Here is an 18,173-nt window from a genome sequence, read left to right on the forward strand (position 1 = left end):
GCCTTTCCGGACATCCTCAAGGATTACATGGTGCAAGAGGAACTGACCCCAGAGCAACTCTACAATGCAGATGAGTCAGGGCTCTACTGGAAGTGGCTCATAGAATACACAGAGCAACAGGACTTCGACCCCATATACATACTACATCTGAAGAACCTCCAGAGGCAAGCACAAGTCAAGATGAGGAAGGGGATGTGCCAGAAGAAACTCACAGACTTTTTCATGTGATTTAAATGATTTTTTTAAATATGCTTGTAAGTGCTATTTTATGTATTATTGTATATATTTTTGAGTGGTATTTTTTAATAAATTTAAAACTTGAAAGAACTTTGATGTTTTTTATTTAAAACACCCTTCCATTCTTACATTGTAAGGCTATTTCATCCACAATACCTGAAACTACCCTGATAGGTTCACTTGTAATTATTCTTTCCCGCAGCAGAACATTATCTGGCCATGTGTTGCTCTTTCAAAATTTTCGTAGGCTATCCGAAGCTCGGATGCAACGCGGGTGGCTGTCTTGGACCCCAACACCCGCGGTATAACGGGGGACTACTGTATATGGGTTTTACAGTAAGGCCCCTGTACTACAGGTACGGGGATAGATCCCTGACTGCTGGCATCGCCCAGTAGGCAGAGTATAAATGTGTGTGCTCTCCGTACAGCAGCCATTTCGTCAGCTGCTGTAGGAGGCCACACATCTCTGTGTAATAAAGCCTCGGTTACATTCTACTCTCGTCTCGTCATAATTGATAGTGCATCAATTTATTACACAGAGGTTTTTCAGAGATGGACATCCGCATCAAGCCAGATCGCCTGCAGCTGCATCCTCAAGCAGACAACGCAAAAAAAGACGTTGAACATTGGCTAGCCTGTTTTGAAGCGTACATCGGGTCTGCGCCAGACCCATTCCCAGAAGCACAGAAGCTCCAGATTCTGTACACGCGGCTGAGCTCCAACATTTTTCCCCTCGTCCTGGACGCGCCGACCTATGCAGAAGCCATAGCATTACTGAAGGAGAATTACGCTCAGCGGACCAACAAAATCTACGCCAGGCATCTCCTATCCATGCGGCACCAACTTCCCGGTGAGTCTGTGGAATATTTCTGGCGTGCCCTGCTCGCCCTAGTGCGAGACTGTGACTGCCAGGCCGTTTCGGCCACTGAACACTCGAACCTGCTGACGAGAGACGCGTTCGTTACGGGCATAGGGTCTGACTACATCCGACAGCACCTCTTAGAAGGGGCCACGCTTGACCTCGCGGTGAACAGGAAACAAGCGCTCTCGCTTACGGTCACCTTAAGCAATGTACAGGCTTATACCCCTGACCGCATGGCCCCCCCCGTGCAACATGGACCCCAACGGCGACCGCCTCCAGCCAACCCCACGCCTGCGCCGCGCGGCAGCCAACCAACCCCGGGGGACCAAATGCTACTTCTGCGGACAGACAAAACACCCCCGGCAGTGCTGCCCGGCGCAGAGCGCGGTCTGCAAGGCCTGTAGCAAGAAGGGACATTTCCGCTCAATCGCCGCTATTGTCCCTCCAACCCCCCACATGCAGCCAGTGAGCGCCGCCATCTTCCCCTCCTCGGACCATGTGCGGCCCGTGGGCGCCGCCATCTTGTTCTACTCACAACACGTGCGGCCCGTGGGCGCCGCCATCTTGCCTGCCTCAGAACCAATGGACGCCGCCATCTTGCCTTCCCCAGGACACATGCGGCCCGTGAGTGCTGTCATCTTACCCGTCTCAGGACCCCTACCCGTCGGGCATCTCCCAGGCTGCTCATTGCCTGCAACCACCGACGACCAGCCGCATAGTGCCTCGGTCACGATTGTCCAATCTCGACCGCACAACCTCGCAACCACTTCGACAAAGGTGAAGGTCGACGGGCACGAGATATCCTGTCTTCTGGACTCCGTGAGCACTGAGAGCTTCATCTACCCTGATACGGTACGGCGCTGCTCTCTCGCGGTACACCCCGCTAACCAGAGAATCTCCATGGCCTCCGGATCCCACTCCGTGGCGATCCGGGTGTACTGCATCGCCACCATCACCGTCCAGGGCATAGAGTTCAGCGGCTCCCGCCTCTATGTCCTCCCCAACCTCTCCGCTGGGTTGCTACTCGGACTGGACTTCCAGTGCAACCTCCAGAGCCGAACCCTAAAATTTGGCGGGCCCTTATCACCCCTTACTGTTTGCGGCCTTGTGACCCTTAAGGTTGACCTGCCTTCCCTTTTTGCAAACCTAACCCCGGATTGCAAACCCGTCGCCACCAGGAGCAGACGGTACAGCAGACGGTACAGCAGACGGTCTGAGGTCCAGCGACTGCGGGAAGGCATCATCGAGGCCAGCAACAGCCCCTGGAGAGCCCAAGTGGTAGTGGTGAAAACCGGGGAGAAAAACAGGATGGTCGTTGACTACAGTCAGACCATCAACAGGTACACGCAGCTCGACGCGTACCCCCTCCCACACATATCGGATATCGTCAATCAGATTGCACAGTACCGGGTCTTCTCGACAGTGGAGCTGAAATCTGCATACCACCAGCTTCTCATCCGTAAGGCGGACCGCCCATACCCTGCGTTCGAAGCAGACGGCCGCCTTTACCATTTCCTTAGGGTTTCCTTCGGCGTCACCAGCGGGGTCTCAGTCTTCCACCGGGAAATGGACCGAATGGTTGACCGGTATGGACTGCGGGCCACTTTCCCGTACCTGGACAACATCACCATCTGCGGCCACGACCAGCAGGACCACGACCCTAACCTTTCCAGATTTCTCCACACCGCCACTCTCCTCACCCTAACATACAAGGAGAAGTGTGTGTCCAGCACAAACCGTTCAGACATCCTCGGCTATGTGGTTCAGAACGGAGTTCCAGGGCCCGACCTCAATCGCATGCGCCCCCTCATGGAACACCCTCTCCCCCACTGCCCCAAGGCCCTCAAATGATGCATAGGGTTCTTTTCGTATTACGCCCAGTGGGTCCCAAACTATGCGGACAAGGCCCGCCCACTCATTCAATCCACCATTTTCCCACTGACAGCCGAGCTCATCAGGCCTTCGACCGTATCAAGGCCAACATCGCCAAGGCCGCAATGCACATGGTAGATGTGACGCTCCCCTTCCAAGTCGGGAACGATGCATCAGACATCGCTCTGGCTGCCACCCTCAACCAGGCAGGCAGGCCCGTGGCATTCTTTTCCCGCACCCTCCATGCCTCCGAAATTCGGCACTCCTCTGTCGAAAAGGAGGCCCAAGCGATCGTTGAAACTGTGTGACATTGGAGGCATTACCTGGCCGGCAGGAGATTCACTCTCCTCACTGACCAACGGTCGGTTGCCTTCATGTTCAACAATACACAGCGGAGCAAGATCAAAAATGATAAAATCTTGAGGTGGAGGATTGAGCTCTCCACCTACAATTATGAGATTTTGTATCACACCGGTAAGCTCAACGAGCCCCCCAACGCACTTCACTCCATTCGGTCGCTCCTTTGCACCATGACTAACGAAACCCCCCATGAACGTCTCTTTGCCTTCCCCAGGAAGTACACCTCCGGGGTTTCGCTCCCAACGTAGCTGGCAGCTCCAGGACCCGTTCTCCTCCATAAACACGTGCGACTCCACAAGGCGGACCCGTTGGTACTCCACGCCAACCCGCAGTATGCTTACATAGCGTACCCCGACGGCCCCAAGACATAGACTCCCTGAGGGACCTGGCACCAGCTGGTTCCCCACACGCACCACCTCTGCCCTGGCGCCACACTCCCTTCCCCCGGAGCACCCCACCGCAGCCCCCGCTCCAGGACATTCCGTCCTCCCCTTACTCCCACCCGGGGATGAAGAGGATTTCGACACGCTCCCAGAGTCACCGAAGACGAAGCAGACGCCTAAGTCGCCACCAGCACTGTGGCGTTCTCGACGACAGATCAAGGCACTGGACCGTCTAAATTTGTAACCTTCTATGTAATTTTTAAAAGCAATCTGTATGTATGTAGTTTTCCACCACCCCCGCTGAAATCATTTTTAACAGGGGGTGAATGTGGTAGTCACCACTGATGTATTATATTGTATATATGGGTTTTACGGTAAGGCCCCTGTACTACAGGTAAGGGGGTAGATCCCTGCCTGCTGGCTCCGCCCAGTAGGTGGAGTATAAATGTGTGTCTGCTCTCTGTACAGCAGCCATTTTGTCAGCTGCTGTAGGAGGCCACACATCTCTGTGTAATAAAGCCTCAATTACATTCTACTCTCATCTCGTCGTAATTGATAGTGCATCAAGGTGTGATTAGGCTATTGGGTTGGATGACCAGCCATGATCATAACGAATGGCGGAGCAAGCTCGACAGGCCAAATGATTTCCTCCTGCTCCAAGTTTCTATGCAACAGAAGATCATACCATGCCAATCTCTTCTAAGCTATTTTATCTGATGCTTCCACAATCTTCCCTGACCCCGTGATGTAGGGTCCCTGATTTTGTCCTTTCTTGTTACTCCACACATTCATCTTCGCATCCACATCTCATTAGACTCCAGCCACTGTTCCTCTCTTCTTGATGTTGCCCAAGGTTCTGCACCATAGAAGGTTAGTTCTACAACAGTCTTGTAGATTCTTCTTTTTAGTTTCAGCAATACTTTTCTACTACTTAACACTCCATTCCACTTCTTCCAGTTACTTCAAACAGTTAGTTTGCTGATTAGCTTCCATTTCCATATTTCTATTTTCTGCCACCAATGACCCTTATGTTTTTTTTTAATTCCAAAAGCATCTGAATTATTAGTCTGAGTTAGGCTTTGGATTACTGATCATAATTAGGTTGTAGATTACCAAAAGTGTTCAAAATGCCTTAAGGAGACCCGCGTAGAGATGGTTATCAATTTGGAAATTTCATGTAGGAAAATACAGATACTTTTTGAAGCATTTTGTATGTGTATATTCAGCTTTTTGGTTTATCGGTATCTCATACTAGGTATTGTAAATACTTCTTGTACACTACTTAGCTCTGACATCCTGTCTAACCATAAAGCTGATGAAAGACTTGAAACATTGACACTGGCCTGAAATTTCCAGCTGACGGGGTCTCCCATCCCCTGTCCAAAGAATGGGCGAGGAACAAAACCCTGCCAACTCCGAATGCCCTGCAACCAATTTATAATCGAATGAGCATCAATTGGCTGTAGATAGGAATTGTACCCCTCATTCAGAGGAAGTTCTGCCTTAGAAAGCTGCCAGCCAACACTAGCCCCAGGTGCGACAGTGCTGCTGTGGGTAGAAGAGGAAATTCAGGAAGATGCCAGAGCCTAAGTCCAGGGAGCCGAGGCCACGGTAAGTTTCAGTCATCCTCAGATGGGGAGGGTAGGAAGATCTGGTGGGTTGCAATCAGGGGAGATGTCAGAGGTGTGGGGTGAAAGGTCCAGAGGTCAACTGGACCTTGGGAAGTGCCTTCCCAATCTCCTGTCCAAGATCTAGCCCCATTGATTTCCAGGCTACTCCTGGTAGGATTCAGGAGGCTGAAGAAGGTTAATCCTTCCGCCAGGTTAATCCTCTCGCCAGCCTAAATATCGAGGCCGGGCAGCCAGCGACCTTTAATTGGGGCACTGGAGGGATTCCATTTGAGGCCTTATCTGTCCCAGCATAAAATCGCTGCATGGTCAGGGCGGGCAGGAACCAGAGGGGAGTCCAGTTCCTTCAATTTCATGCTCTTTCCCCACCCAAAAACCCACTAGTGGGGTAACGTAGAATTCTCAACACTGATTCTCTCTCCACAGACGCTGCATGATCTGCTCGGTATTGTCCTGCATTTTCTATTTTTGTTATAAAAATAAAGGCTATTAGGCTGAGAAGCAACTATTACCTCATGTACTGCTTATTTTAATAGGGTAGCTCTCCTACCTTGCGCGGGGCACATCGATGTTTGAAGAAACCACTTTTCTTTTCTGATCTGAAACAACAGCAACGTGGCGCATGTGATCCTTCTCGTGATCCTGAATCCAGCTGATCTTTTTAGTTTCCAGTATTTTCATAGCTTCAATCTTCCTCACTAGGGGTAGTTGCTGCTCCAACACCTTCTGATGGTTCTCAGTATGGCTCTGATCATGCAGTGACAGAACTGATGATGTGTCGCGGCCATTGCAATTCAGCTGCAGGAACAATGCACAACATCAGATTTATTTAAACGTTTAAATGTTCTGTCCATCTGCAAAATCTCTCTGAAACACCAATACAGTATAAACCATACAGGTTAGTATTTTTGTTTTAGCTATCACGGAACGGTACAGTTTATGCCACGTGATGCCATATAGCGGGAACTTTCATTCTAGACTTCTTCTTTGCAGTTTGATGTAAAAATAGGAATACAAAATATACGTACAAAAAAATAACAAAATAAAAAAGGCAATCTTCCTCCAGGCTATTTACAGTGCACTCCATCAGTGACCCAATCTACTGGTACATCCTCAGGGAAAGGTTCTCTTGGTTCCAGAATATTCATCAATCCTCATATCTCAACTGTTCAATCCGGACCAGCTGTCCTCAACACAAAACATTCCTCACACAGAATCGGGGAACCAAAGTGTCCCACCAAGGGTGGGAATATTTACTCCTTCGAAAAAATGAACTCAGAATGTCCATATGAGGGCAATTATCTAAATCCTTTCCTCATTGATAGATTCAGCACATACCACAAACATTCCCTTGAACAGACCATCATTGAGTCAATAATGCTGTCATGGCAAGTATTTTGAAATCAAAGAGACATTTCCTGTGCATATATCCCACTATAATTGACAGGGATGTGTGCTCTTATCCTCTGTCACGTTGCTCTGTTGTTAATTGATTATCGGTAAATTCACTCAAGGAAAGCTTCACATTGCTGATTGTTGGGGGCAACTTGCATGAGGCAATCTTTTTCAAAAAAAGCAGAAGAAAGTCAGTCATTTGAAATGTACAGAGAAACTTCCTCCAACATCAAATACCGTTTGAGCTAGTCAGAAGGGTAGTTTGTCCAATCAATCATGTCCAGTAATAAACAGAAAAGTATACACAATGAATCAGAAACACTGAACATCTGCCTGTTTAATGCTACGTCCAATTTTCAGATCTGATCCTTAAGTGTTCGAGGATGCACCAGCATATTCTCCATCAGATACATGTAAATTAATATGGAATAACATTGCATTGTTCATGCAATTTGCCAGTATGTACAGTTGTGCATTGCAGTTATTCCACCCATTTATACTGTCAGAGTCCAAGCTGTTTAGGGAATTTACCAAGGCTCATGAGACAGCACCCTCCAAATTGACAACTACAATCTAGGACAAGGGCAGCAGACACACACAAACACCACTAACTGGATGTTCCCCTCCAAGCCACTCACCATCCGGACCTGGGAATATATCGCCATTACTTCACGGTTACAGAGGCCAAATCCTGAAACTTCCTCTCTAACAGCATTGTGGGTGCACCTACACCATATGGACCGCAGTGGTTCAAGAAGGCAGCTCACCACCACCTTCACAAGGGCAATTAGGTGGTGACCATCTGGAACGAGCTGCCAGAGGCAATGGTAGAGGCGGGTACAATTTTGTCCTTTAAAAAACAGTTAGACAGTTACATGGGCAGGGTGGGTATAGAGGGATATGGGCCAAATGCAGGCAATTGGGAGTAGCTTAGTGATAGAAACTGGGCGGCATGGACAAGCTGGGCCGAAGGGCCCGTTTCCATGCAGTAAGCATCTATGAATCTAAGAGAAGAGAATGAAGTCCCTGATAATAAAAACATAGAAAATAGAAGCAGGAGGAGGCTATTCAGCCCTTCGAGTGTGCTCCTCCATTCATTATGATCATGGCTGATCATCCAACTCAATAGCCTGATCCTGCCTTCCCCAGTAGACGTGTGTAAAATATAAGTGGTTGAAACTTAAAAAAGAAAAGCAAATAGGAACATTAACATTTGTGCTCCGTGAAGTCCCTCACTCTACCACTCACAAACAAACTGCTGCTGCAAACACATGATTATGGATAAAGCAATTTTCATGTGCAAGTTTTTAAATATAAATGGTTTAACTTGAAGTGTAGACCTGCTATTTTGTCAGCATGCACAAGGACTTCAGAGTCATGTCAAAGATTTGTATGCATCATTCTGAAAGCATAACCAATTAAAATAGTGATGTGACAGGTTGCTCTATCACATTAATTTTTACTATTTTCTTCCCCACTTATTATACATTTTCAATGTTAAGGTGTGAGTAACAGGATAACAATAATTAGAAGGGCTGGATTTTCCTACAGGTTTCAGGAACCCGACCTCTAATCCAAATGGGAGCCTCGAGCCCACACTTTCTGGCTGCGACGATGGTGGTATAGACTTCCAGGAGGCGGCCTCCCAATTGGCCACCTCAGTGTTTGATGTTCACGCTCCCAGCACTTACTGGTCCAATGAGCTCTTGGATGTCCTCATGGCTGAGGCAGATCAGGGAGCACAAGGGTACCTCTCGCTGCTCAACACAGAAGGGTTTTGCTGAAGACTTCTGGAAGCTGTAAGGGACAGAGGGGAAACCCCTCCTCAGGCCTATTCATTGACCGGGTAGCAGCCTTACATCCGAGGGCTGTAATATTAGGGCATGGTGGCTTCAGCTCACACAGAAAAGGACCACACTGACATCAATAAAATAGTGGCACTGCCTCGAAATAGGCTCCAAGGGGGTCCTTAATTGTACCAATTGTGTGCTAACCTCCATGGAGCTGCAGCTGACCTGGTTTCCAGCCCACTCCTGGAAAAGTACCCAGGGACAGAAACACATTGGGGAGCTGCTCTCCAACAGCTCCCGGATATTTTCCCAGAACCCAGACATCACCAGACTCCACGGGACTGGGAAAATCCAACCCAAAGTGTTGAGTTTGAAGATCAATAGATTCTCTGCATAGCAACAACCAAATGTTAAATATTACAATTCATACTTATGCTAGGTGTCTGTACATCTGAGTAGCAAACAGCTTATTAAATTCAAAAACTGAGTTCATTTGACATTGTGACAAAATATCAACTTGTTTCACTTCATTTATTCCCACTTTATTCCCCCAGTATGAAATAATTAACCTTGTTCAGTCAATGTAGTCCTCTAGATCAGGGTTTTTTAAAGTCGGGGTCGTGACCCACGGGTGGGTCACGGGCAGGTGGCAGGACAGAGCAGTCTTAGTGTTAACTCTGTACAGAGCTCCAAGCCTCCTGGTGAACAGGCTGCAAAGAAATAACATAATATCAAAACTCCAAAACCTAGGACTTGGCTCCTTTCTCTGCAACTGGATCCTCAACGTCTTGAGCCATAGACCACAATCAGTAAGGATAAACAACAACACTTCTTCCACAATAGTCCTCAATACCGGCGCCACACAAGGCTGCATACTTAGCCCCTTACTATACTCCCTATACACACACACACTCCAACCCCATCTACACATTTGCTGATGTCACGTCTGTAGTGGGTCGGACCTCGAACAACGATGAGTCAAAGTATAGGAGGGAGATAGAGAACCTAGTGGCATGGTGTAATGACAACAATCTCACCCTCAATGTCAGCAAAACTAAGGAGCTGGTCATTGACTTCAGGAAGCAAAGTGTCGTACACACCCCTGTCTGTATCAATGGTGCCGAGGTAGAGATGGTTGACAGCTTCTAATTCTTAGGTGTGCACATTGCCAACAATCTGTCCTGGTCAATGCTATGACCAAGAAAGCATAAAAGCACCTACACATCCTCAGGAAACTAAGGAAATTCGGCTTGTCAACATTGACTCTTACCAATTTTTACAGATACATCATAGAAAGCATCTGGCTGCATCACAGCCTAGTATGGCAACTGCCTGGCCCATGATTGTAAGAAACTACAGAGAGTCGTGAACACAGTCTACTCCATCACGCAAACCCGCCTCCCATCCATTGACTCTGTCTACACCTCCCACTGCCTTGGGAAAGCAGGCAGCATAATCAAAGACCTCTCCCACCCTATTCCAACCTCTTCCACTGGCAGGAGATACAAAAGTATGAGAACACGCACTAACAGGTTCAAAAAAGGCTTCTTCCCCGCTGTTACCAGACTCCTGAATAACCCTCTTATGGACTGAACTGATCTCTCCACACATCTTCTCTACTGAGTAGTTCTACATTTCATATGCTTCACCCGATGTCTGTGTCTATGTATTTACATCGTGTTTCACGACGGCGTGAACGAACCGCTGGGAGTACCGATTCTGGCCCCGACAGGGGGCCAGCACGGTGCTGGAGCGGTTCATGCCGCTCCAGCCTCCCATCCGGCATGACCTGTACGACGCGCCAACCCGTTCATGTGCATTGGCACCGGCGTCAACGAGGACATGCGCAGTGGTGCCGACGCCAACCCGCGCATGCGCGGTGGCCTCCCTCAATGTGCTGGCCCCGACGCAACATGGCACGGGGAGTTCAAGGGCCAGCGCGTAAGAAAATAGTCCCGGGGAGCGAGAGGCCGGCCCGACGATCCGTGGGCCAGGCCCCATTAGAGGCCCCCCCCCCCCGAATCGGAGCCCCTCTTACCCCCCCCCCCCCCCCCCCCCGCAAGCCAGCGCACAGAGTACCCGCCGGCTGCGACCAGATGTGGACAGCGCCGGTGGGACTCTGCCTTTTTAGAGTGGCCGCTCGGCCCATGCGGGCCGGAGAATCGTCAGCCTGGCCGCGTAGAGCAGCCCGCGACCGGCTCTACGGCAAACGCATTGGCGGCAATGGCGCCGATTCTCCGGAATCTCGTGCCGGCGTCAGGGCGGCGTGGCGCGGTTGCGGGGATTCTCCTGCCCGGCGCGGGGCTGGGAGAATCCCGCCCGATGTGTCTGGACTGCACGCAGGACAATACTTTTCATTGTATCTCGGTACACATGACAATAAACCCAAATCGAGAACAAAGCAGTATAAAAATGATTTTTTGAGGAGTGTTTTTCTCAATTGGGCCTATGCAAATACGGATTCAAAACCCATGTGTGTTATAAGAACATAAGAACAAGGAGCAGGAGTAGGCCATTTGACCCTTTGAGCCTGCTCCGCCATTCAATGAGATCATGGCTGATCTTTTGTGGACTCAGCTCCACTTGCCCACCCAAACAGCATAACCCTTTATTCTTCAAAGGAAGAATTTATTCTTATATGCAGGTAAGTACTGGCAAATAGGAGAAGTTTTGGATTTTGAAAGAGAAGTGGTGGGTGAAAAATTAGTTTTGAGGTTGAAATCCCAGAGTCAGTTATTAACTTACAGCTGATTCCAAATGAAAAGACTACACTGCTGTACCTGATCTGTAATACCACATTAAAAACAAACCAAAAGTCTGTTAGGCTGCGAGCATTCTGGAGTATCATTTCCCAGGAGTGTCCGGTGCTGAGTGAAACAAACATTTTGTTGTTATTGCCATTCACAATAACAGACATGTGCGAGGTTGGATTTTACATTTTCACAAAGATAAAGGTGGCACAAAGAAACTGGCTAACATCTGCGCATTGCCCTCTCCTCCGGTGAACCTGACTGGAGTGAGGACCAAGCAGGATTCCCTTTCGCATTAAAGGTGGCATCTGTCACAAGGGTCGGACGGCATCTGTTACAAAGGTTGGCGGCTTGCAAAAGTGGGTTCCGAGAAAGAAAGTTTGAAAAACACTACTCTAGATTATGGCAGAGCATGTTGTTCACTTCATAAGACCAAATAAACACAGATCATGGAGGCCATTCTTTCCTCATCCACCCTGAATAAAAATGATGTTTTTCATTGTGTCGCCATAAGAAGCCAAGAGATTGGTGTTGGAGTAGAATATGGCCTGTTGAGCCTACTCCACCATTCAATGATAATGGTTAATCTTGAGTTTCGTTCCACTTTCCTTCCGGCTCCCCATATCCATTGATTCACTGAGAGGTCAAAATACTGTATAATGCAGCATTAAATATATTCAATGATGGCACATCCAAACCCTTCAATGTCATAAATCACCTGAGGAAGGAGTAGTGTTCCGAAAACTAGTGTTTGTAACAAACCTGTTGGACTTTAACCTGGTGTTGTACTTCTTACTGTGCTCACCCCAGTCCAACGCCAGCATCTCCACATCATAAATCATAGAAACTACATAGTGCAGAAGGAAGCCATTCGGCCCGTAGGTTCTGCACCGACCCTCTGAAAGAGAATGTTACCTAGGCTCACACTCTACCCTATCCCTGTATCCCTACTTAACCTGCACATTTTTGGACACTAAGAAGCACTTTAGCATGGCCAATCCACCCAACCTGCATACCTTTGGACTGTGGGAGGAACTGGAGCACCCGGAGGAAACCCACGTAGACACGGGGAGAAAATGCAAACTCTACACAGACAGTCACCCAAAATGAACCCGGATCTCTGGTGGGGTGAGGCAACAGTGCTTACCACTGTGCCATCCTCTGGAATTTGGGGAACACCAAAGATTTACAACCTTTTGAGTCATCTATGTCCTAAATAATCGTCCGCTTAACCTGAAACTATGCTCCCTTGTTCTAGGTTTCCTCAACCAGCAGGAAATAAAGTTTCAATGTCTACTCTCTCAAGCCCCTTCAGAATCCTGAACATCTCAATGTGATCACAGCATCTACTGCACCCTGGAGTAGTGAATTCCACAGATTCACAACCTTTTGAGAAGTAATTTACAGTTATCTCTCTTTTAAATCTGCTTCCCTTTATCGTAAAACTATGACCTCTTGTTCTAGGATGCCCCACAAGAGGAAGCGTCTGTTCTATGTCTACTTTATCATCTTAAATACCTCAATTGGATCACCTCTCATTCTTCTAAACTTGAGAGAGTATAGCTTTAAACTGCATGATCTCTCTTCATAAGGCAAACCCCACATCTCTGGAACCAATCTAGTGAACCTCCTCTGAATTTCCTCTAATGCAACTACATCCCTCCACAAATATGGGGACCAAAACTGTACACAATACTCCAGGTGAGGTCTCACCAATTCCTTGTTGAATTACAGCAAAACTTTCTTACTTTTAGACTCTATCCCATTAGCTACAAATGCCAGAATACCATTTGCCGTCCTTATTACCTGCTGTACCGCATACTAGTTTTCTGAGATTCATGCACGAGGACACCCAGATCCATCTGCACTGAAGCACTCTGAAGTTTCTCTCCATTGAAATAATAAGCTGCTTTTCGATTTTTCCGACCAAAACAGAGAACGTCACACTTATCCACATTAAACTTCATCTGCCAAATTTTGGTCCACTCACCTAACCTATATCCATTTGTACATTTCTTATTTCCTCATTGCAATTTACTATCCCACATAGTTTAGTGTCATCTGCATATCTGGCTATAGTATCTTCTATCCCCACACCCAAGTCATTAATATATATTGTAAATAGTTGGGACCTGAGGACCAAACCCTGTGGCACCCACTTGTTACATCTCGGCAACCATCTAGGGAATTTTGGAATATTATAACCACTATCCACCATCTCTGTTGCCTTTTCCTTTAAGACCCTAGTATGTAGGCCATCAGGCCCAGGGGACCTGTTTGTCTTCAATCCCAATAGTTTTTTAGTACTTTTTCTATATCGAAGATAATTTCCCTAAGTTCCTCCATTTCTAATGCCTCTGCATTAACTGTTTCTATTGAGATGGTACTAATGTCCTCGGCTGTGAAAACTGAGGCAAAACACTAATTTAGCTTCTCTGCCATCTCTGTGTTCTCCACTATTAACTCCCTGGTCTCATCTGCCAAGGGACCAACATTCGCTTTAGCTACTCTCTTCCCTTTTATATACTTATAGAGCCTTTGCTATCCTCTTTTTATCTTTTGTGCTTTTTCCTTGCTCATCCATGGACGTTTCTTTCCCCTCTTACAATCTTTCTGCCTCTCTGGAATATATTTCAGCTGGGATAAAATGTTTATCTCCTTAAACAACTGCCACTGCTCATCAAATGTCCTACCTTTTATCATCCTGCCCAGTTCACTGAGGCCAAATCTGTCTTCATGCCTATTTAATTACCTTTGTTTAACTCCAGATTGCGAGTGTGGACTCCAGTTTTTCACCTTTAAAATGAATTTGAAATAATATCATTCTATGATCACTCTTCCCTCGAGGATCCGTAACTTTTTTTTTAACTATATTATTACAAACCTGTATCAAAGCAGGTTACAGCAAATAAACACCCCGGGAAACATACTTCCCAATAATTAACTATACAGTCGGTACAGGTTTTTCCCCTTTTTCACCCTCCCCCCTCCTCTCCTGCCCCCTCCCACCATCGCCCACCCCCGCTGCGATGGACAACTCCTCAAACACGGTCACAAACATCCCCCACCTTTTCTAAAACTCCCCTGCTGAACCTCTTAACTCATACTTTATCTTTTCCAATCGCAGGAAGTCATACAGGTCACCCAACCATGCTGCTACCCCCGATGGCGATGCTGACCGCCACTCCAGCAAAATTAGTCGCTGTGCAATCAGAGAGGTGAAAGCCACGACATCAGCCTTCCTCCTCTCCATGAGCTCTGGCTTCTCTGAAACCCCAAATATCGCCACCAAAGGGTCTGGGTCCACCTCCTAGTCCACTACCCTGGCTAAGATCGTGAACACTCCCGCCCAGAAACTTCCCAATTTTTCGCAACTCCAAAACATGTGCGTGTGATTCACTGGCCCCCGCCCACACCTCACACTCATCTGCTACCCCCTGAAAGAACCCACTCATTCGCACCCGAGTCATATGCACCCTGTGCACCACCTTAAACTTTATCAGGCTCATCCTTGCACAAGGGGGGGTCCCGTTTACCCTTCGCAGTGCCTCACTCCATACTCCCCAATTGATCTCCATTCCCAACTCCACTTCCCATTTCTCCTTGATCTTCAGCACCCGCTCACCTCCCGGCTCCCCCAGCCACTTGTATCTATCCCCAATTCTTCCCTCCCCTTCCACATCCAGAAGCAGCAGTCGCTCCAGCAGGGTGTATCCCGGCAACCTAGGGAACCCCCTCCAGACCTTTCACGCAAAGTCACTAACCTGCAGATACCTGAATTCACTCCCCCCTCAGCAGCTGTACCCTCTCCCTTAGCTCCTCCAGACTGGTGAACCCTTCCTCCAAATACAGATCCCTCACCTTGACCAGCCCCACTTCCCTCCACCTCCTGTATACACTATCCATCCACCCCAGCTAAAACCCATGATTCTCGCACAGTGGCGTTAGCACCAACATCCCTTCCATCCAAAAATGCCTCCTCAATTGATTCCATATCTTCACCGTGGACTGCACCACTGGGCTCCCTGAATACATACTCGGAACCATTCGCAACGCTGCCATCACCATAGCCCTCAAACTGGACCCCTTACAAGATTCCTCCTCCATCCTAACCCACTCTGCCCCTTCTCCTTCCCACCACCGCTGCACCTTATCCACATTTGCCGCCCAATAATAATGAAGCAAGTTTGGCAATGCCAACCCCCCCCCCCCCCCCCCCCCCCCCCGCTGCCTCTGTAGTAGGGGAGGATCCCTAACTATGAGGTCAATAATTAATCCCTCCTCATTGCATATTGCCATATGCAGAATAGCCTGATTGGTTCCATAACGTATTACTCCAAGAAACAATCTCTCACATTCAATCAACTCTCCCTCGAGGCTACCCTTGCCAATTTGATTAATCCAACCTATATATTTACTAAAATCGCCCATGATTATGGTCGTACCTTTCTTACACACCTACAATATTTCCTGGCTTATACTGTGCAACTACTATTTGAATTCTGAATTCTCCCTCTGTGTACCCAAACAGGCGCCGGAATGTGGCGACTAGGGGCTTTTCACAGTAACTTCATTACAGTGTTAATATAAGCCTACTTGTGACAATAAAGATGATTATTATTATTATTTATTATTATTATTTGGAGATCTATAGATTACTCCCCAGTGACTTCCTTCCTTTGCTATTTCTTATTACTACCTAGACAGGTGCCACACCTTGATCTCTAGTGCTTATATCATTTCTCACCACAGCACTAATCCCTTCCTTTGCCAGCAAAACTGTACAACCTCTTTTACTTTTCTGTCTATCCTTCCAAAATACTGAGTACCCTTGGATATTCAATTCCTACACCTGGTCTCCTTGTAACCATGTCTCAGTAATCACCACCAAATCATACTATTTAAGCTGTTAACTTATTAATTTCATGCATTCAGACACAAAGCATTTAAGTTTCATCTATTATCAAATTTCCCCCACTCTTGTCTGATTCCTTGGTGCAAAATTACTTTTCCACGTTCTGTCCCTTCCTTTTATTTTTTGGCAATACTCCACCTCATCATTAACCTGCAGTCCTACCTTCTCCTTTAACTTTGATTTTCCCCCCACAATTTAGTTTAAAGTCCTAGTTATGCAATTCGCCAGAACTCTGGTCCCAGCATGATTCAGGTGAAGGCAGTCCCATCAAAATAACTTCCTGTTTCCCCAGTACTAGTGCCAATGTTCCATGAATTCGAACCCATTTCTCCCACACCAACCTTTCGGTCACGTATTTATCTCTTTCATTTTATTGACCCTGTGCCAATTAGCTTCTGGCTCAGGATTATTACCATTTCAGATCTGCTTTTTAATTTACCCCTAGCTGCTCATCTTAAAACAACCTCTCATTCCAGGAACCAACTTTGTGGACCTTCACTGTAGTGCAAGAATATCTTTCCTTAAATATTGAGCACAAAATTGCAGACATTCCAGATGTGGCCTCAACAAAGCCCCATACAATTGTAGAAATACTTATTTTTCTTTAAACCGCTTGCGATAAAGGTTAACGTGTCATTTGCTTTCCTAATTGCTGGCTCTACTTGCATGCTAACCTTTTACGTTCCTTGAACAAGTACACTCAAGTCTCTCCGAACATCAACATTCATGTGTCATCAAAAAAAATATTCCGCTGTTTTACTCTTACATGCAAAGTGAATAACCTTACTCCTCCCCATATATACTCTAACTGCCACCTTGTGGCCCAATCACTTAACCTGTTTATATCTCTGTGCAGACTCTCTGGGTCCTCCCCACAGCTTACCTTTGAATCATTGGCAAATTTATAATATTTTGCTCTTTGATTTTATGGAATTTACAGTGCAGGAGGCCATTCGGCCCATCGAGTCTGCACCGGCTCTTGGAAAGAGCACCCTACCCAAGGTCAACACCTCTACCCTATCCCCGTAACCCAGTAACCCCACCCAACACTAAAGGACATTTTGGACACTAAGGGCAATTTATCATGGCCAATCCACCTAACCTGCACATCTTTGGACTGTGGGAGGAAACCGGAGCACCCGGAGGAAACCCACGCACACACGGGGAGGATGTGCAGACTCTGCACAGACAGTGACCCAAGCTGGAATCAGACTTGGGACCCTGGAGCTGTGAAGCAATTGTGCTTTCCACAATGCTACCGTGCTGCCCCTTGTCTCTTCATTAAAGTCAGTAATGTAGGTTGTAAATAACTCAGACTCCAACACTAATCTTGCGGCACTCCACAGCCTGTCAACTTGAAAATTATTCCTCATTCATCACTATTCTCTGTTTCCTGTCTGTTAACCAATCCTCTATCCATTTATTTAGGATACCAAGCCATAATCCCAATGTTTTTTAGGATACCGGATGAGAACCCCAGACAGTTTTCTATTTGTAAAGCTGAGGAAAGAATACTTCACCACAAGAAAGATTGGCTCGGACCAATAGGCATATTTTATGTGAAAACAAACTTTAATCTAAACCAGAAGTAACCACATTTAGATCAAACAACTTAGCTTTACAATTATCAGTTAAACAGTTCTTAAATAAAATGGGCAAAAACTTACTACCTACACCTGCCACTAATTCCAATTAAATAACGGAATACAGCTCATGTGCCAATAAACATAATTCATAAAACAGGTTACTTGCTTAGCTGTATAGAGACTTTTGGAGAGAGTTCCTTTCAAGAGCAGATCCAGTACACTTCTGCTCAATCTAACAGCATGTGACAAAACTGCTGTTCAATTTATAATCCTATAACAGATTGCAGAACTATAGAGACCTGGCTCCTCCCATTAACTACATCATCTGTATCTCACTAGTTTCCATGACCTGCGTATCTAGGACTGAGTACAATTACTCATAAATTATCTACGCT

At 46.9% G+C, this 18,173-nt stretch overlaps 1 protein-coding gene across 4 annotated transcripts in view; it reads right to left on the reverse strand.

Moving 5' to 3' along the window:
- Positions 1-18,173, reverse strand: part of znf704 (zinc finger protein 704) — a 253,862-nt gene that overhangs the window by 211,742 nt on the left and 23,947 nt on the right. For all 4 annotated transcript variants that reach the window (XM_038809685.1, XM_038809684.1, XM_038809683.1 and 1 more), the window contains one exon: positions 5,893-6,140. In XM_038809685.1, the coding sequence (XP_038665613.1) occupies positions 5,893-6,140 (248 nt within the window). The remainder of the gene's footprint in view (positions 1-5,892; positions 6,141-18,173) is intronic.

Source organism: Scyliorhinus canicula, chromosome 10 (assembly GCF_902713615.1).
Source record: "Scyliorhinus canicula chromosome 10, sScyCan1.1, whole genome shotgun sequence".
Taxonomy (NCBI): Eukaryota; Metazoa; Chordata; class Chondrichthyes; order Carcharhiniformes; family Scyliorhinidae; genus Scyliorhinus; species Scyliorhinus canicula.